This window comes from Macaca mulatta, chromosome 20 (genome assembly GCF_049350105.2).
Source record: "Macaca mulatta isolate MMU2019108-1 chromosome 20, T2T-MMU8v2.0, whole genome shotgun sequence".
Lineage (NCBI taxonomy): Eukaryota > Metazoa > Chordata > Mammalia > Primates > Cercopithecidae > Macaca > Macaca mulatta.
This window is the reverse complement of record NC_133425.1, coordinates 79,434,387-79,455,551: the sequence shown is the minus strand read 5'-3', so window position 1 is coordinate 79,455,551 and position 21,165 is coordinate 79,434,387. Positions and strand designations below refer to the sequence as shown.

General features: G+C 44.8%; 1 protein-coding gene across 3 annotated transcripts in view; it reads left to right on the top strand.

Moving 5' to 3' along the window:
* The window catches only part of MBTPS1 (membrane bound transcription factor peptidase, site 1), a 65,465-nt gene that overhangs the window by 28,339 nt on the left and 15,961 nt on the right, over positions 1-21,165 (top strand). For all 3 annotated transcript variants that reach the window (XM_015126704.3, XM_077986975.1, XM_077986976.1), the window contains exons 9-14: positions 2,196-2,298; positions 4,791-4,942; positions 8,008-8,169; positions 14,944-15,088; positions 18,937-19,125; positions 19,674-19,846. In XM_015126704.3, coding sequence (XP_014982190.1) covers positions 2,196-2,298; positions 4,791-4,942; positions 8,008-8,169; positions 14,944-15,088; positions 18,937-19,125; positions 19,674-19,846 — 924 coding nt within the window. The remainder of the gene's footprint in view (positions 1-2,195; positions 2,299-4,790; positions 4,943-8,007; positions 8,170-14,943; positions 15,089-18,936; positions 19,126-19,673; positions 19,847-21,165) is intronic.

Genomic DNA, 21,165 nt, shown 5'->3' with positions numbered 1-21,165 from the left:
ATAATGAATAGTTTAGGCTTTATGGTGTGAAAGCAGCTGTGGGTGATCTATATGTAAATGAACATGACTGTGTTCCAGGAACGCTGTATTTGCAAAAACAGGTGTGGGCTGGTTTGGCCCATGGGCCGTAGTTGGCCAACTCCAGCCAGAATCTCGGTTCACCTTGATCTTCCACTTCCCCACACACACCTTCCTGGAATAAGCGTCCGCCTTCTGTTTCTTTCAGGTCTTCTGCACCCCGTCCCTCTGCCCATCTTCCTGGCCACGCCTGTCTGGATTGTCAGCTCTTTCACATACTATTCTGACTGCTTTCTCACATGCTGGCTGCCGTTCTGAAACCCTGTGGCTTTTGTGGGTGGTTGCACTCGATAGCTTCTTATCAGAGTTGTGAGTTTATAGTGGGTTGGAGGAGCAGAGCCTTGCAAGGAAGGCCCCGTCTCCACCTTGTTTGTACGCTCGTGCTGCCTCACACAGACCTGGGCACCTGCTGGCTGTTGCAGTGATGGGACATGGCATATGATCACAGCAGCCCAGCTTGTGGTGGGTGTGGTTTTTTCTGCTCGGGCATCTGGTGGGACTCCTCCCAGGGCTGGTCTGAGGACAGTAACGTGCATACGTCAGCTCCTCTGGGAGCGAGGCACACATCCTCCGGTCCGCTTTGCTGTGGTCTCTTTCTCTGGGTCCTGCGCTCTGTGGTGCTAGCGAGCCTGCAGCCTTAGCTCCCTCTTTTTCAGTACCAGCAATGATTTCTTAATGCCTTCTCTTATTTTGCCGGGCGCGGTGGCTCAAGCCTGTAATCCCAGCACTTTGGGAGGCCGAGACGGGCGGATCACGAGGTCAGGAGATCGAGACCATCCTGGCTGACACAGTGAAACCCCGTCTCTACTAAAAAATACAAAAAAACTAGCCGGGCGAGGTGGCGGGCGCCTGTAGTCCCAGCTACTCCGGAGGCTGAGGCAGGAGAATGGCGTGAACCCGGGAGGCGGAGCTTGCAGTGAGCCAAGATCACGCCACTGCACTCCAGCCTGGGCGGCAGAGCGAGACTCTGTCTCAAAAAAAAAAAAAAAAAAAAAGAGTTTAAAGTACACTAAGCATTATAGGGATTGACAGGTAGAGGAGGGTGGAAAGGTGGTATTTTTTTGGTCACCTTCGGTGGGAGTTTCTATCAGTGACTTCTGTACCAACCTCTGCTCCTTGTGTTCCTGGGAATGTGTAAACATCTAGCATCAGTCATCAGAAAATCATTATTGGTTCTTCTGAATGCTGGTAGGATATTGGTGGCCAGTGGGCTGAGAAGGCAGTACCACTTTGTCTCGGTGTGTTGGGAATTGTCAGTTAAAAACACTCTAGAAGGAGAACTTCATGCTGCTATTATCTTGTAAGCCACTTGGAATCAGTTGTAGTTCTTGAGTTGTCAAAGAGTTCATTTTTTTGGTAGTATAGCCATAATAGATAAAGCTTAGCAATGCAGTTTTATAACTGAGTGTCTCATATTTTCAAATAGTTCACCTTTATCTTGACTTTGTGGTTTACACATTTTTGCCATTATTTATTTCACTATAATTTCTTTGCAGATCTAGTGCACTTAAGGTATTGGAGAGATCTAAGGAGCTCAAGATTACAGAGTAATGATAGTCCTTCCACAGTTCCCTAGGAGGAGGGTAGAACACCACCACAGAAGGTCAATTGAAAACTTACCACTTCCTGACCTTGGCAGATGCAAATGTGTGGTTACGGTTTCTTCCCAGAGAAGTGTGTGATTTAGTTGGGGAGTTAAGATGAATGTACTGGGAACAGTTTGAAAGTGATGTGAGAATGTGTCATTAGATGATGAACTGTGATCATGTTAAGTGTTGTGAAGTTCAAGGCAAGTACAGATCCTTAAGGCTTGGATTGCTGGAGGGAAAAAGTGAGCCTTGAGTCTCACTTTTTAGCCCCAGTGTGCCAAGTTGACAGGGAGGAGAAGAAAGGAGGGGCGTTCCAGGTGAGAGGGTGTAATTGGAGCACAATATGAATGTGGCAGGGTCATGCGTTTCACAGGACAGCCGTGAGGAGCTGCACACATCTTCCCGCAGAAGAAGCTCATACAGTCTTAGATTGTTCTGGGAGTATTTGCCCTGGTTTGAATCATCCATTTTAAATTATTTCTCTTGTTTTTCTTCTTTTCTTTTGTCTTTTTTTTTGTCTCAATATAGCACTCTGAATAACCCTGCTGATCAAATGGATGTGATTGGAGTAGGCGGCATTGACTTTGAAGATAACATCGCCCGCTTTTCTTCAAGGGGAATGACTACCTGGGTACACTTTTCTTTGCTAAATAACTGTATTTAGCTGGACAGACTACTGTGGTTAGTGGCACCGGTTGTTCATGAGCCGTGGGGTGTATTTGTAAGTGCACAGACACCCTCACATTCCCGGGTGAATAGCTGGGGCTGTGAGTGCCTGCCCAGCCATGAGGACGAGAGATCTGGCCCCTTCAGCATCTGCCCCTTCACTCTGGCAAGTGCACAGCTGCTGTGATCATTCTAAGTGTGTCTCCCAGTTTCAGTTATTAACTGATTTCTGAGGAACTCATCTTTTTTTTTTTTTTTTTTTGAGACAGAGTCTCACTCTGTCGCCCAGGCTGGAGTGCAGTGGCCGGATCTCAGCTCACTGCAAGCTCCGCCTCCCAGGTTTACACCATTCTCCTGCCTCAGCCTCCCAAGTAGCTGGGACCACAGGCGCCCGCCACCTCGCCCGGCTAGTTTTTTTGTATTTTTTTAGTAGAGACAAGGTTTCACTGGGTTAGCCAGGATGGTCTCAATCTCCTGACCTCGTGATCCGCCCATCTCGGCCTCCCAAAGTGCTGGGATTACAGGCTTGAGCCACCGCACCCGGCCTGAACTCATCTTTAGGTGAATTGGGTTCCTGCCCATTTACCCTATCTAGTAGTGGTAACCGTTTACCCTATCTAGTAGTGGTAACTGTTTACCCTATCTAGTAGTGGTAAGCAGTCCTCCTCAGTGGTAGGTGAGGTGATTTTTTTTTTTTTTTTTTTTTTTGCGGGGGGCCTTAAGAAGTTGGAGAAGCCATTGAGAACAGCTTAATATCAACTCTGCTAACCCAGAAACAATTGCATTTAGCTGGACAAATTCAAAATAACTGCTACAGTTAATAATTCAGCTGTTCGGGGTTTAATTATGCAGCAAATTCACCCACCTTTACCTGTCAAAGTTTGATGAAAAATTAGATGCTCATGCAGAACAGCAATTGTGTACCTTTGCCCTCACGGTGGCTGAGGGGAGCACCCGCCCTTCGCTTTCTTCAGGGTCAGAGCATCTCTCCTTGCTTTAACTTCACGTGTCACACTCGGAGGCCTCAGATAAGTCCCTGCAAAGATTCCCAACTGCCTGGGAACACTGTGGGCCTCGTCCACACTGCAGCACTTTACGGGATAGCCTTTGTACTGTGCCTTCAAACTGAGCCTTTGTACTGTGACAGTGTCAGCACCTAGCGTCCCCGCCACTCAGCCTCACCAGGGGTCCCCGCCTCCCACACTCACATGCCTCTTCCTGGAGCTGACGCATTGGCTGGGGACCACTCTCTCATGTGATAGTCTGTCCAGGGCAGGCTGCATGTCCTCCCATCCATGCTCCCTCAGCATGTTCCTTGTGCTGCCAGATACTAGGAAACTGCATCCGCCACTTTGTCCCCAGCTCCCCGTGTAAACGCTCTCACCGAACCATGACGAGATGTCACGTCCATGGCCTTCATCACCAACCAGCTTTTTAATGGCATTTGAGAAGTGTCCCTCCATCATCACAGCTGCAGTGGAGGGTGCCTTCACTCGGTGTCCCAGTGTGTGTGTCCACGGTCCTTGGCCTTCCCTTCAAATTGGTCTCATGTTTTCTGACGGAATATTTCTTGTTTTGCCCCAATTCTTAAGAAGCTTAAGCGAGTACTTATTAAAACCTTATCCCAAGTTAGTCGGGTGGTTATCTTGTTCCTTCTCAGTGGTTTCTTATTTCCTCTTTTACAACCATTTGAAACATCCACTCATACCTTTACTTTTTTCCTTGTAAAGAAACATGTTTGGGTTTTTTTACATTTTAATTTTCTAATTTTTCTAACATATTTCTAAGTTTAACTTATCTAGAGATAAAGCATTTTCCGGTTTCTGGTCTTGGTGATAAGCTAGTGTGCGCTTTCTAGTCTGGCATGTCAGCAAAATTGAAATACTTATCTTTTAATTGCTTTATGCCTTTGCCGTTGTTCTGGTTGTTATAAAATATATTTTTAAAATGTTACTTTCTACGTTATCATTTAAGCTTATTTTCTGTATTGTAGTGAATTTCTTTGTTTTTTTTTTCTCTTTTGTTGGAGGCGGGGGCTGAGAGGAACAGGATCTCACTCTATTGCCCAGGCTGGAGTGCAGTGGCTCAATCACGGCTCACTGCATCCTTGACCTCCTGGGCTCAGGTGATCCTCCTGAGTAGCCAGGACTACAGGCTTGTGTCACTAGATCTAGCTAATTTTTGGGTTTTTTTGTGGAGATGGGGGTCTTGCTGTGTAGCCCAGGCTGGTCTGGAACTCCTGGGCTCAAGCAGTCCACCTGCCTCGGCCTCCCAAAGTGTTGGGATTACAGGTGTGAGCCCTGCGCCCGGCCTGGAGTGAATTTCAGACTAAAACCAGTGCCTTCCTAAGGTTATGCTGTGTAACCCATATCTCTGTTCTGATTTGATTCACTCATAACTGCATGTGGCTGTACAGCAAAGTATGAGACATAGAAACCAAGCTGCTTTTATTCATAGGAGCTACCAGGAGGCTACGGTCGCGTGAAACCTGACATTGTCACCTATGGTGCTGGCGTGCGGGGTTCCGGCGTGAAAGGGGGGTGCCGGGCCCTCTCAGGAACCAGTGTTGCTTCTCCAGTGGTTGCAGGCGCTGTCACCTTATTAGTGAGGTGAGTGCTGCCCCCCAGAGAACAGTAGCTCCCACGTCAGGACAGGAGCACTCGGTGCCAGCAGAGCAGGAGTTGTGTCTTACTTCTGCCCTGACTTGGGTTTGAGAGCTTAGGCCCTTCACAGCCTTGCTCTGTCTCTCCTCCTTCATCTCTGCAAAGAGTAGGAGTCGCTTCTTTGATAGTTAGATGACTTGAATGTGAACACACTTTATAAGCTCAAGTAAACATAGGCAAAATACCTGTTTCTCTGTTTGTGTTCTGTTTTCTAATATCCCATTTATGTGCTAGAAGTGTGCTTTTTATATCCAAGCAAGCGTATGTATCAGGCAGGGAACAAAAAGTAAGATATGTCCCTGCCATATATCCTCCATTTCCTTGGGGATTCACTTAAAAAAAAAAATTGCATATATGTAAGATATTCAACATGATGTTATGGGATACATATAGATAGTAAAAAGGTTACTCTAGTGAAACGAATTCACACATCCATCTTCTCAGTGTTACCCATTTGTTGTTTTTGTGACAGGGACTCACCTTTTAATGTTCTCTGTAGCTAAGGATGTCAAACCCGCCAGGGACTGACAGTCACCACTCCGCTTTGTCTCACTGAATCTCCTGCAGTTGGAGTGGAGCTTAGTGACTGGAACTTAATCTTGCAGATAATGAAACTGGAAGAAAGTTCTCAAAGAGGCTGGGTGCAGTGGCTCACACCTGTAATCCCAGCACTTTGGGAGGCTGAGGGAGCAGGTCACCTGAGGTCAGGAGTTCAAGACCAAACTGATCAATGTCGTGCAACCCCGTCTCTACTAAAAATTACAAAAATTAGCCAGGCGTGGTGGTGGGCGGCTGTAATCCCAGCTACTAGGAGATTGAGGCAGGAAAATTGCTTGAACCCGGGAAGAGGAGGCTGCAGTGAACTGAGATCGCGCCACTGCACTCCAGCCTGTTTGACAGAGCAAGACTCTGTCTCAATCAGCCAATCAATAAATAAAGTTCTCCAAGCGAGTAGACCAGAGTTGATGTTCACATGCTGTCACTTTCTTCGGAGGCCCGTGTTTCCTTACTCTCAGTTATAAAAAGAAGTCTTTGGGGCTGGCATTTATCTTGTCACTGTATCTTCCCCCAAAATAAATTGTACTTCTTCTATTTAGATGAAGTTTTAGTTGAGTGTTGTGATAACACTCAAAACTCTGCATATTTGGAAGTTATTCTATGCTAATTTAAAAATTAATTAATATAGGCTAATAGTATTAAATGTCTTTATATTTTAAATTCTCTTTAAGTAAATTGAATATTGATTTTAGCTTCTAATGCCAGATATTATTTTGTTAGTAATCCTTAATAAAGCTAGATATTGGGCTGGTTGTGGTAGCTCACACCTGTAATACCAGCACTTTGGGAGGCCAAGGCAAGAGGATTGTTTGAGGCTAGTAGTTTGAGACCAGTTGGGGCAACATAGTGAGACCCCATCTCTACCAAAAAAGGGGGTAGATATCTATCTCTTTCCCCTTTTCTCTGTTCTTCCCTTACAGTTTGGAGCCAAATTCTTGAGAATGTTGACGTTGGCCAGACTGGCCTCTGGAGAATAACTGTGTGCTTGCTGGAAACACTGTCTTCTCTTCCAGTTGTTTTCCTCTCTCCAGTGTTACATCAAGTGAGGAACAGAGTGGAGGGAAGGTGGATAGTGGGCTACCTGGCCTGCTTGCACCCTGGTATTTGCCAGGTGGAGAGGACTCAGTTAGGGCTCCTGTTTCTAATTTTGTTGATTCTAGAAACAGAAAATACTGGTTCATTTCTCCTACACGCCATGATTGTTAGCGGGAAGTGAGGGCTCTGCCTTCACCGTTGAGCCCATTAGCTCTCTGCTGTTGAGTAAGCGGGCAGCCGAGGGGTCGTTCCTGTTCCCGGCAGCTTCTTTAAGTACAGATATTTTCAGCAACAAGGAAGCCTTTCAATCTCATCATCCCACTGCAGCAGATAAAAATGCCATTGTGATCATTCAGAAACACCTCTGTATGTGACAGTCGCTCCTAATAGAAGCCGAGCAGCAGCGGCGGGCCTCCTGAGCTCCAGCCTGATGATGCTGTGAAAGGCAGTGGAACGCAACCCTTGAATTCACTTTATAGGCAGGAAGAGGAGGAAGATTGTTGACCTGTAGCTTTGAGCAGTTCTTTTATTCTGTCATTAAAAACTAATTCTGCTTCATCTCGTCTTCTTATGTCAGATTTCCCATTTAGAAAACCTGCCTAGACTCCAAGACCAACCACTATCACATACAAATATTTAGGAACTTAGGAGAGTAAGTTTTCCCTTTTTGCATACTGATATTCCCCCCTCAATTTTAGGAATTAAAATTGACTTGTATTTATAATACATAGATACATAAAAATAGATGTTTTAATGTTAGTATCACCAGGCTGAGTTCCTAGCCAGGTCACACTGTGTGTTAAAGCTTGTTCAGATGCATTCTTATGGTGAAACTGAAGGTGGCCTTAGGTCTGCGTCGTTCTGAAAGGCATCGTCCATCAGGGTGGCTCGTCCCAGACAAGCCTCCCAATTTGGAAACAAAAAGGTGAGGATTGGCTTTGGAGGCAGCGGTCCTCACTCAGACCTGTGCCTCCTGCCAGTCCTGTGTTGTGGCCCCTCCCCAGGATCTGAGTGTGCTCCTCTTCCTCCCAACCAGGCGGTGTCCCATGGCATCTTCTTCCTGTGGCCAGCAGGTTTCCCCTCCCCTGAGGAGTCAGGACGTCCTACACATTTATGCCTTCTGCAGCCTATATGGTTGTTCAGTTGAATTATCAGAAACATACGTGCTACTGGTGCATTTAGCATAAATGGCCCTAGCCCATGGGTCCCGTAGAAGGTTGTGGAGCGGTCAGTGCTGGAGCAGGTACAGAAATGAGTGCACTCTCATGCTTTCACACAGGCTGCACCAGACAAGCACCCGTTAGATATGAAACAAGACTGCAGGCCTCTCGTGTGCACGTTTGTAGGTTAGGTTTCAGTGGTCTGATTTTCATCCGTTTACTGAGAGAAAATGAACAAATGCTTGATTTTTCCTCCAGCACAGTCCAGAAGCGTGAGCTGGTGAATCCTGCCAGTATGAAGCAGGCCCTGATTGCGTCAGCCCGGAGACTCCCCGGGGTCAACATGTTTGAGCAAGGCCACGGCAAGCTCGATCTGCTCAGAGCCTATCAGATCCTCAACAGCTACAAGCCACAGGCAAGGTCAGTGCGCCATCCTGCCAATGGGACTTTCTCTCCTTCACTGGGCTCTGGGCAAATTTTCCCTCTGCACTGATACAAGCCTCGAAACAAAAAATGATGACTAAGCACAGAATTCTCGGGGTGCTCAGAGAGGTTTTTCTGCTGTTTCTACCAGGGTACTGCTGGCAGAACTGGTAGCTACTTTCGACTTACCGATGTTATCTATAATATAAATGGTTAAAAGTAATGATTTCTGAGTGGTTTGGGTTTTTTTTTTTTTTTGCTTTTGTTTACTTTTTTAGACTTGAAATAATCTTAGGTTTACAGAAATTTTGCAGAAATAGGAGAGAGTTGTCATAACAAGATTGCCCAGTTTCCCCTGATGCCACTGTTTCAGATCACTGGAGTACAGCTGTTAAAACTAACCTACGAACACTGGCCCTGTGCTGTCATTCACCCGCAGACCACGTGCATCTCGCCAGCTCCCATGGTGCTCCCGTCCAGCCTGTGCCCTGCTTTGTTTTCACCCTTTATTTTGAAATGATTTTAGATTTATAGCAAAGTTTCACAAATAGTTCATGAGAACCCCTAAGTCCTTCCCAGCTTTCCCTAACCTTAGTATCTTCCGAAACCTCAGTATGAGCACCAGAGCCTGGAAATGAATCTTGGTAGCACTGCTGACCACAGCATGAGCCTCAGAATCTGGAAATGAACCTTGGTGTAGCTCTGCTGACTGACCTGCAGGCTTCATTCAGATTCTACCCATCATCCCACAGGTTCCTTCTCTGGGATCCAGTCCAGAATCCCACGTTAGATTTCATTTTCCTGTCTTCTTAGTTTCCTCTAATCACAGATGGTTCCTCCGTTTTCCTTCATCTTATTACTGGTGGTGTTCATTTTCATCATTTGATTAATGTGGTCTGTCAGTCTGGGTCCTCCAAGAAGCAGACGCCAAGCTAGGATTAGATGTTCAAAAGATTTGTGGGGAGTGAGGGCCTCTGAAGGATAAAGGCAAGGGTGTGAGAATAGGCAAGAACTGCAGTGCTGATCTGACACCGAAAAGTTAGGAGAACTGGGGAGGAGGAGGCTCGCACAGGCCTGAAAAAGTTTTAGCTCATGGGAAATCCTTGAACCAGATTGCCTGTTGGAGGAGTCCTGTGTCCCCCAGGAATGGGCCTGCCCTAGTGCCTGCTCTGTGCTTAGTCATTGGCTGGGAGCAGCCCCAGGGGGAAGCATGGGCTTGGCACAGACGTGTGAGGACCCGAGGGCAGCAGCTGCAGGTGTCCTCCTGTAGAGGAGACCTGAGCTGCTGGCCCTGTGGGGCCAGAGGTGGCACCTGCCAGATGTCTCCACTGTGCAGCCCCTGTTTCCTTTGTGACTTCTCAGTGTCTTGTGGAGGCGTGTTTTGAGATGGTCTTGTTTCTTCACATACTTCCACTCACTCATGTTAGCATGCCTTGATGGTTCTTGCTTTTGGTGATTACTCCTGAGGACTTTGACACATGATGATTTTCTTTTTCCTTTGTTCCATTTGTATTTATTAATTGGAACTCTGCTGGAAGGAAGAACTGTCCTTTCTCTCCCATTTATTTATTCAGTTCTTTATATCAGTATGGAAGCATAGATATTTATTTTACTCTGTGGATTGTAATAATATCATCATTTAGTTGGTCGTTCAAATTGTCGCAGAGTTGGCTGTTGGGAGCTCCGTCTAGTTGGCTTGTGTGTGTTTTCAGCATGTGTCCAGCCTTTTCTGAGCACTTTCTGTCTTCTTGGCAGCGCAGGATGTCCTGTCATGCACTTCTGTGCTCTAGCCTTGGTATCAGTTCTTTCTCCAAGCAAGTCTTTCCTGATGGCCTGTTCTAATGGTATTGAGACACCAAGACCTGGGCACTCGGGGTGCTCACAGCTGCTGTGCTCACAGTGGTTACTGCACTCTTCAGACAGAGCTGGGCAGTGTATGGACACGTGCACAGACACACACGCCTGCTTCTGTATCTGCCTATCGGTGTATGTACTGGAAACATGAGGAATGCCACCTCCAGGTTCCACCCAGTATCTCAGTGTTCATTCCAGCCTTTCCCTCTCCTTGTTTCTGTTTATTTATTTATTTCTTGTTTACAGAGATGGTCATGTTAAACCTCTGTTTCAGCTCCATTCTCCAACAGTGAGAAGCCTGGCTCTCATTATCCACAATATATTGACTTACTTGCTTAGTCCTAGTATATACATACTGAGCAGCTTTGGAATTGCTAACCCGTGTCTTTGTGAATTTTTTAAATATAGTATTTATGATAGTGCATCATTATCTTTGGCCCTACAGAATATAGTTATAATGTTTTCTTCAGTTACTTAGGTTAATTCTTTCCTTGGTGTCTATTTTTAATACAGTTGGACTCATTTATTCATATTTGTATTCCTTTTTAGATTTCCCCCACATCCTGATTGATTAGAACTTATTGGGTGTGTGAAACATTACTGTGGTTCTAAGGATGTGTTAGTTTGTTCTTGCATTGCTATAAAAAAATACCTGAGACTGTGTAATTTATAAAGAAAAGAGGTTCAACTGGCTCTTGGTTCTGCAGGCTGTACCGGAAGCATAGCGCCAGCACCTGCTTCTGGGGAGGCTTCAGGAAGCTTCCACTCATGGCAGAAGGTGAAGGGGAGCCGGCACATCACATGGCAAGAGAGTGGGGAGGTACCAGACTTTTAAACACCCAGATTTTGCCTGAACTGAGCGAGAACTCAGTTATCACCAAAGGGATGGTGCTAAACCAGCCATGAGGGATCTGCCCCCATGGTCCCGTCACCTCCCACCAGGCCCACCTCCAACATTGGGGATTACAAGTCAGCATGAACCTTGGAGGGGACAAGCATCCAAACCATGTCAGTTCCCATTCGCTCATTATTTCTACCAGGCTTCCACACACGCCTTAGGTAACGATCACATCAGGTTTGGGTTTATCCTTCCCCCCACCCCTGCCACCCCACAAATGAGCACATACATAGAAGGATAGCATCGTTGTGGATATTCTTTTGGATTCTGCTTTTTTCACTTAACGTCTTGGAAATCTCTCCACGTCAGTGCATAGAGATTCTCCTTCTTTTTCACAATCATATCCTGTGAATGTACAATTGTTTAAGCCATTACTTGTCTACATGTGGGCTTTTAAATTGTTTCCAGTATTTTGTAATTATAAACTTGCAATGAATAACCTCAGGCCTGTGTGTCTTAGTTTTGTTGGAGGTGTTCCTTCAGGGTAAATTCCTAAAAATTTACGCTGCTCAGCATTGAGAGTGTCCAGTAGCTCTCTTAGGTAAGGTGGCACTGCTGGTCCAGGTTGAGAGCGTCTGGTAGCTCTGTTAGGTAAAGTGGCATTGCTGGTCAGCGTTGAGAGCATTGGGTAATTCTGTTAGGCATTGCTTTGTTTCTCTGCGGAAGGGTTGTGCCTGTTTGTGTTGTGTGAGCAGTGTGCGTGAGTGCCGGTTTCCCCAGAGCCTCACCGACAGAATGTTCTGTCATACTTGTTACCTTTTACAAATCTGATTGGTAAGGAATAGTATTTCTGTGTTGTTTAATTCGCGTTTCTCTATTTATGAATGAGTTTGAACACCTAAGTCTGTGTTTAAGAGCTATTTTTTTTTTTTTTTACCTTTCTTGTGAATTGTCTGTTCATTTCTTTTTCAATGGGGTTTTTGGCCCCTCTTTAGAGTTCTCAATATATTAGGGTTAGTAACCCTCTGTCAGGGATGCATGTTGCAGATTTTTCTGCCACTTTGTCATTGTCTTTTGACTTTAATGTAAGGTGTTTTTGCCATGCAGTTGTTGTTTTTTAATAGTCATATTTGTTACTCTTCTGCTGATGCCTCTAGATTTTGAGTCCTTAGAAAGTCTTTTTCTGCACTGAGGTAGATAAAAGAGAAATGCACCCATGTTTTCTTCTAATACTTGTTTGCTTTCTTTTATTTACTTGAGATTCCTTGATCCATTTGGAGTTTTATTTTTGTGTATTGTTTGGAAGTATGGATCTAATTTTTTCTTTTGCCAAATGGCCACCCATTTGTTAAAGCTCTTGTGATTAAAAAGTTCATCTTTGCCTCAGTGATTTGAGATACTGTCTTTATTACGTATTAAGTTTTCATGTGTATTAGGTCTATCCCTGAGGTTTCCATTCTGTTCCACTGGTCTGTCTGTCCATGTACTGGTACCACACTGTTTTGATTATAAATACTTTGTAGCATGTTTTTAATGTCTGTTAGTGCCAGTTCCTCTTGTATTTTTTTTTTCAGTGTTTTCTTGAGTATTCTTTTTTCTTTCTTTTTTTTTTTTTTGTGGCAGGGTCTTGCTCTGTGGCTCAGGCTGGAGTGTAGTTACATGATCTTGCTTCACTGTAACCTCTGCCCTCTGAGCTCAGGTGATTCTCCCATCTCAGCCTTCCAAGTAGGTGGACTGCAGGTACACACCCCTATGCCTGGCTCATTTTTCTGTTTTTAGTAGAGACAGGGTTTCGCCATGTTGCCCAGGCTAGTCTTGAACTCCTAGGCTCAAGCCATCCTCCCGCCTCGGCCTCTCAAAGTGCCCCCAAAGAGATGACACGTGTAAGTCACTGCACCCGGCCCTTCTTGGCTATGCTTACATGTTTGTTTTCTTCATATGAATTTTCATATCAACTTAATTCTATGAGAGAAGCTTGTTGGAGTTTTTGTTGCATCAAATTTTAAATGAACTTAGAAGTAGTATTTTTACAGTGCTGTTATTTTGTCTAAGAGCAAAGGATGTGTTTCCATTTGCTCAAGTCTTGTGTGTCTTCCAGGAGGTTTTACAGTTGTCTTCATATAGGTTTTACACATTTCTTGGTAAGTTTAAGTATTTAATCTTTTTGTTGCTGTTGTAGATGGGGTTTTCTCTTCTTTTATATTCTCTAACTGGTTGATTTATTTCTATATGTTAATTTTATATCCTGCTACCTAATTGAATTATTGTTTGAGTTAGTTTTATTATTGCGTCTCTCGGGTTTTCCAGGTATACTAACCTGTCATATGGAAATAAAGATAGTTTTACGTCTTCCTTATCGATTCTTAAGGCTTCGTTGATTATTTTCTGTCTAGTTACATGGGCTGGTATCTCTAGCACAGTGTTGAACAACAGTGGAGATAGTGGCTATCCTTTTGTTGTTCCTAATCTTAATGGAAATGCCTCTTGTGTTTCTCCGTTAAGTAAGATACTGGATTTATCCCTAAGGTAGGGGTGTGTGTGTGTGTGTGTGTATTTTTTTTGGTAGATTATCTGTCTAGTGCTGTTTTTTTTAGTGTTTTCATCAGGACTGTGGATTGAATTTTGTAGGCTTTTTCAGCATCTAGAAAGGTAATCATATGAATACTTTAGACCTATTAGTATATATGGTTTATGATGTTAATGAGTTTCTCATATTACATTTCTGAAATAAATCCCACTGGTTTTGCGGTGTTGTTTTCTTAATATGATGTTGAATTCTGTTTGCTAATAATGATTTCTTAGTTAAATCATGTTGAATTAGTAGTTGAATTAAACTGATTACAGAGCACAGTTACCAGCAAAGTTTACAAACACATTTCAGGTAGGATAGATACCTTTGCTGATGCATACAATTGTGGTCACATGGCCAATCCATTCAGATTTTTAAAACTAGGTGGTACCTATTTCCTTTTCTTTTTTTGTGAACCTTAGATTTGTGAAGCTGGTATCTATTTAGATGACTTTGATATTTGTTGATTATAACTGCCTGTGAAAGTCACAGTGTCCCTAAAGATACTCCATTTGGTTTCTTATGTAGCAATTCAGTTGGCTCAGATACATCTTTGTTATTACAAACTAATAAAAAATACTCCTTATACTGTAGTTGCTGTTTGAGAAAGGCTGGCATCTCCTGTAATGAGGTGAAGCAGTTGAGCAGAGCCTCATGCCCACTGCACGTGGGTGCAGCTTAAGAAGCAGGATCCACATATGCCTGGTGTTCTCAGGGAGGCCGTCTTGGGTCACGTCTTGCCTGAAACATTTGTCTCTTGCCTGTCTTTTCACCTGTTCGGGCGTAGCTGACACCGCTGCTGCACTAGGAGTGATGTGAACCCAACACAAACTCAGTTCAGATAAGGGGAAACCATGAAACCAACATAATTGCCAGAGCACTTGTGTCAGCACTTCTGACACAAATTACGTCAGGTTCCCCAGCACCTCTCCCACGCTCGGTGCTTTAGGACTCATGGGACTCAGCCTGTGGTCACACTCCCAGCTAAGATTCATTGTAGTGGCACAGCAAGGACGCACAGCGGCTCTGTAAGGGAAAAAGACACCTCACACGGAGAGAGCCTGGAGAAATCCAGGCACAGCTTCCTAAGCTCTCCCCTCTCTCCTGCCAGGTGGAGTCTCACAGAGCTGGCCCCTTTCCCAGCAGCAGACTGCATTGACATGTGTACATGTTTGTGCCCAGGGAAGCCCTCTAGAGACTCAAGTCCAAGTTTCCATTAGGGCTGGTCACATACTCATTCTCTGCCAGTCACAACTCCCACAGCTCCAGACTTGCAAAAGCAGAGGTGTCCCTGCACATCGCACTATCTGTATAGACAGCAGGTTGGCACAGAGGCCTTATCTGTGCAGGAGCATTCCAGAGCCAAGTCCCCAGATGCCAGCCTAGGGCAGCCCTGTAAGCAAGCCCTTCTCAAGCTCCGTCTGCTTTGTTAACTCTTTCTGGTACAGTTGTGTTGCTTCATTGAAGTTTTCTCATATGATCTACTCTAACACTGTATTCTTTATTTCAGTTTGAGCCCCAGCTACATAGATCTGACTGAGTGTCCCTACATGTGGCCCTACTGCTCCCAGCCCATCTACTATGGAGGAATGCCGACAGTTGTTAATGTCACCATCCTCAACGGCATGGGAGTCACAGGAAGAATTGTAGATAAGGTGAAACTTCTCTCTGACTTGGTCTCTGACTTGATGGTGAACTTAGACACAGCCCAGACCTTTAGGCCACAGTTATTTCTGCTGAGAAATAACTCAAAAAAATGAAAAGTTCTAGGCCGAGGAGAGAGGATCACTTGAGCCCAGGACTTCAAGACCAGCCTGAGCAACAAAGTGAGACCTGTCTCTACAAATAATAAAGAAATTAGCCAGGGATGGTGGCATGTGCCTGTGGTCCCAGATACACAGGAGGCTGAGGTGGGAGGAACACTTGAGTCTAGGAGGTTGAGGCTGCAGTGAGCCAAGATCATGCCATTGCACTCCAGCCTGGGTGACAGAGCAAGACCCTGTCTGGAAAAAAAAAAAAGGAACTAGCCCTGTCTAGGGTGCCAGAGCTGTTGGAAGTAGTGATTTGTTATCTCCTAAGTCTGTTACAGAGTAAGTCAGGGCATAAATGAATTAAACCAATTTTGCTTTTTTGCTTTGGCATCTTGACTTTGGCTCCTAAGTCAGCTAATTACATTTGATTTTTCATCTATACAATTTTGCGCCTATAATTAAAGGCCCAGTTGTAGTATTTCATTCTTTTTTGTTGTTGTTTTTTTTTTTTTTTGGAGACAGAGTTTCGCTCTTGTTGCCCAGGCTGGAGTGCAATGGCACGATCTCGGCTCACTGCAACCTCCACCTCCCAGGTTCAAGCGATTCTACTGACTCAGCCTCCCAGGTGTCTGGGATTACAGGTGCCTGCCATCACATCTGGCTAATTTTTTGTATTTTTAGTAGGGACGGGGCTTCACCATGTTGGCCAGGCTGGTCTTGAATTCCTGACCTCAGATGATCCACCTACCTCAGCCTCCCAGAGTCTTGGGATTACAGGTGTGAGCCACCGCGCCTGCCAGTATTTTATCCTTTAATGTGTTTGAAAGATAGTCTTTTTTTTTAAATATTGTTTTGTAAATTTTTAAAAATCTTAACTGTATAGACATTATCACAATAATTAAAAATAGAGAAAAAGAATAGAAAACTCGCTTCCAGCCTTAGAATACTAACTTGGCCACTGTTTTTTAAATATTCTTTTCCAGCCCTTTTCTGCAATACTTACTTTTTTGTTATCATTGTGCAACTGTCAAAAATTTACAATTTTTTTGGTGGTTCTCATTATATCATAAACATTGAAAAATTCAACTGCCGTGCATGTTGGCTCAAGCCTGTAATCCCAGCACTTTGGGAGGCCGAGGTGGGAGGATCACAAGGTCAAGAGATCGAGACCATCGTGGCAAACATGGTGAAACCCTGTCTCTACTAAAAATACAAAAGTTAGCTGGGCGTGGTAACACACACCTGTAGTTCCAGCTACTCGGGAGACTGAAGCAGGAGAATCGCTTGAACCCAGTAGGCGGAGGTTGCAGTGAGCCGAGATCATGCCACTGTACTCCAGCCTGGTAACAGAGCAAGACTCTGTCTCTAAAAAAGAAAAGAAAAGAAAAATTCAACTATGCATGGCACCAGTATACTTCTTTTTTTTTTTTGAGACGGAGTCTCACGCTGTTGCCCAGGCTGGAGTGCAGTGGCGCGATCTCGGCTCACTGCAAGCTCCGCCTCCCGGGTTCCCGCCATTCTCCTGCCTCAGCCTCCTGAGTAGCTGGGACTACAGGCGCCCGCCACCGCGCCCGGCTAATTTTTTGTATTTTTTTTTTAGTAGAGACGGGGTTTCACTGTGGTCTCGATCTCCTGACCTTGTGATCCGCCCGCCTCGGCCTCCCAAAGTGCTGGGATTACAGGCTTGAGCCACCGCACCCGGCCTACACCAGTATACTTCTTAATGGTTGTTTATGTAGAAATAGTAAATTATAATTTGTTTACTATTTTCCTTTGTTTGAACTGTTAAGTAGTTTTCAACTATAAACATTTCACTGAATATTTTTGCATATATGGTTTTCTTTTCTTTTGAATTATGTCTTTAACATAAACTCCCTGGATTTGCTCCCTGAATCAGAGGGTGTGAACAGTCAAGGATGGCTCTTGGCACATCCTACCCAATTCTGTCCAGTAGAGTTTGTCAGCTTAGACTGCTGCCGGTGGGGTTCAGGAGAAGGTGGCTCCACCAGACCTTCACTGGGGGATTTGCCTTTTAAAGTGTTTTTATTCCAGTAGTGTTTTTAAAAATTGAGATAAAATCCACGTACCATGAAATTCACCCTTTTAGGTCATACAGTTCGGTGGGTTTTAGTGTATTCACAAGGTTGTGCCAATATCTCCTTCAGGAACATTTCCTAAAAGAAACCTTAATACCCATTGTCAGCCACTCCTTCTTCCTTCCTCCAGCCCTTGGCAACCAGCCTGCTTTCTGTCTCTGTGGGCTTGCCTGTTCTGGACTTCTCATATCAATGGAATACTAGAGTATCTGTTCTTTTGTGCCCGGCTTCCTTCCCTCAGCTTCAGGTTTTCACGGTGTGTCCACGCCGTGGCGCTGTCAGTGCCGTGCTGCTTTCCACGCGGAGTAGTGCTCCACTGGGCGGGTCGGCCACGTGGTGTTTCTCCGTTCGTCTGTTGCTGGGCATGTGGCTGTTCTAGATGGTACATCTTTCAGCTTTCAACTTAGAGGGTGCCTTGTGTAATGGGTGCCTTGTGTAATGTGCACTTCAGTTCTTTGTGGGGTGGATATCTTTGGTGTGTTTACGAATTGTGTTTCCTCTTGTATGAGTTACACGTTCATTTCATTAACCCATTTTTCTCCTGGAATTGGGATTATCTCTATCAACCTAACAAGATCGTCCTGTCGTAGAGAAATTAACCGTTGCTGTGTTTTAAGCAAAATGTTCCTCCAGGTGATGTTCTTTTCCCTTTAATATTACTTATTGTGGTGGGGATTTTTTTTGCTTCTGTAAAAGTTTTACATTTCATGTAGTTGAATTTTTATGTTTTATGATTTCTATTGTTTTACAGATGAGAAACATCCTTCCAGAGATAGAATAAAATTTCAATTTTTTCTAATTTTTATGTATATGATTGTTAAATATTCTTTCATATGTGTTAATTTGGTATGTGTTACAAGAGATGAGCGAAAGTTTTTCACTTGCAAACCAGTGGCCCCAAGAGCATTCTTTAAAAATCCCTTTTCTTCCTCATTATTTGGGACACCGTATCCTACAGATATTTTTCTTTTTCTTACTTTTTTGTTAACACACTGGCTTACTTGGGAAGTAAGTTCTGGCTGTGTGGATCGTGAGGGAAATGAGTAATTTAGATTCATCTGAAATACTGGTTAGTTGCAAGCTCTCATTGGCGTCTCTTCCAGATGGCCTCTGCTCATGCTTCCCTTTCTGCTTTTCTCCCACCTGGAGAGTAGAAGGGTGGTCATCTCGCAGCTGAGCCAGCCCTTCCTCCGGCCACCTGTTTCTAGCTTCAGAATGTGACTCTGGACAGCTGGTATCCCTGTCATGTTACTACTTTCAATTAATGGGATTTTTTTAAGCATACAACTAATTGGGAAATAACCTTAAATCTGAGAGTTTTCATCTGTGTAAGTTCTCGCAGCCAGATAAAAAGTTCTTCATCAAAGAACTTTTGACAAGAGTTCCTCTGTTTTATAGTGGAAAAAAAAAAAGTCTCCATAAAATTGGAGGCTGTCAGAAATAGCGGTTTCTAGACTTTTCTAGTGGTATGTTCCAGGCAGTCCATAGGTTACTTTGGTTGTAGTTACTTAGTATCTGTGTATAAATTTTATTTTCCCCTATTTAAAGAAATGTTTCTCAGAACCAGTTTTGGTAAGAATTGAGTTTTTCTGGTTTCCACGTGTTTTCTCTTGGAGGTTTTCACTTCAGCCTTTGCCTCATTTCTTTTTCCTGCAGCCTGACTGGCAGCCCTATTTGCCACAGAACGGAGACAACATTGAAGTCGCCTTCTCCTACTCCTCGGTCTTATGGCCTTGGTCGGGCTACCTGGCCATCTCCATTTCTGTGACCAAGAAAGCGGCTTCCTGGGAAGGCATTGCTCAGGGCCATGTCATGATCACTGTGGCTTCCCCAGCAGAGACAGAGGCAAGGACATGCGGGAAAGTGGCTTGTTTTCTTAGCTGTTGGACATCACCTTTCAGGGAGGGACAGGCCAAATGCCTGGGGTCTCCGTTGGAAGTACAGTTGACAGATAGGCTTAGCCTCGATGGCCACAATTGGTGGTTCCAGGGCCTCCGGAGCTGCTGGAGTTTGAAGAACTAGCTCAATCAGCGAGTGCTAGTGCTTGCCATTCTGTGGCCACACAACAGCAGAGAAGACTGTTTTGTACCAGATTTCAAGCTCCAAAGAAGTGCACCAAAAATATACCTTCTCTAAAAGGAAATGTAGGGTTAATCCTATGAGGCTCTAGTAGTTTTTATTAATAGAATATGCCTTAAATTTTAACTCTTAAACTCTTTAGGTGTTTGAATAGACTTAGTTGTGATACATGAATCTTTTATCAGACATTTGTTACTGGAAATTCTTGTGTTCAAATCTTTTAGGTTAAATTGATAAATATAAATGATGTTTTTAAAGCTGAAAGTTTCGTTCTGGGCAGTGAGGGCATTTCAAGTTTCTTTTTTTTTTTTTAGTCAAAAAATGGTGCAGAACAGACTTCAACAGTAAAGCTCCCCATTAAAGTGAAGATAATTCCCACTCCCCCACGAAGCAAGAGAGTTCTCTGGGATCAGTACCACAACCTCCGCTATCCGCCTGGCTATTTCCCCAGGGATAATTTAAGGATGAAGAATGACCCTTTAGACTGGTAAGCACCCCACAGGATGCACTTTACCTCCCCAGCCGCCGTGGTGGGAGGAGGCACCACTGTTCCCGCAGCTCTTGGAAAGGAGATGTTGCTCAGCTTCTCGTGGAGCCTGGACTCTGGTGATGCTGCGATGTTCAGGCCTTTGCCGTGCTCTTAGGGCAGCCTGACTTCTCTTTTGAAACTTTCACAAGTATGATTGTGTAGTAAAAGCTTGAAGTTCCCTTTAACTGTTCTCTTTTCCTTCCTTCTCCCATTGAGCCAGTCAGCAAATCCGTCAGTCTTACCCTCAGACTACATCCTGGATCATTCCATCCTGGCCTTCTCCCCTCTCCCACCCTAGTCCAGGCCATTGTCATCTCTTGCCTGGACGGCATCAGTAGCTCCTGAATGCCACTGTGTTGCTATTGTTGCCCTAAATTCCACTCCTCTTGTAGCAACCTTGGTAGTCTTTTTAAAACATAGATGCTAACAGTTTGCCTCAAGCTCTCCAGTGACTGCCTATTCTGACTTCCTCACCTAGCCAAGCCCCCTGGTGTGACCCATGCAGCCCTTCAGAATCTGGCACTGCTTCCCCCGCAGTCCTTATACCTCCTCTCCCTGTGCCTGTTCCCTGCAGGGCAGCTGGGCTGACTTTCTCTTGGCCCATTAGCCAAGCTCATTTCTGCTTTCATGTTTGGACTCAGTTTGAACTCCATGCTGAATGGAGGGGAAGGGGAAGCACTGAAGATGTGACCAGGATAGTTATAGAGTCAGATTTGCCTTTTAAAATAAGAAGTCTCTGGCAGCCAGATTGGAGGACCTCAGACCAGAGACGGGTAGACAGGAAGTGGTGGGAAGTTCATAGACCAAGGTGAGCCTGTGGGCCTGGAGAAGAGCACCTGGAGTCTGTGCTGCTGAGGAGTAGGTGCTGGGGGGCTGGGAAGTGAGAATGGGGTGACCCCTGGAGGGTGTATACAGTGTCCCATAGGAAAGTGAGCACATTTGGGAGGGATGGGGATGGAAGGTTGACCAGTGGCAGTGATATCAGTTAGTTCTGCCGCTGTCTTAGCACCGTGACCCTGCGTGGCTTGTTCCAACGTCCCTGCTCTCCTGCGGCCGTTTGCTCAGCTCTTCTGTCAGACGCAGATGGTTGCCAGCAATTGACATGAATGCCACCGCTACAGCGATGGTCTAGTACACTTTAAACATGTCTTTGGCCATTTCTTCTGTCACTTTGTCTCTTTCATGCACCTGCCAGGCACATAGTTCCTTCTTATCAGCCGTTTCCATGTGTCCAGGTCAAAGCACACAGGTCTCCTAAGCTGAAGCCTATGCCAGTG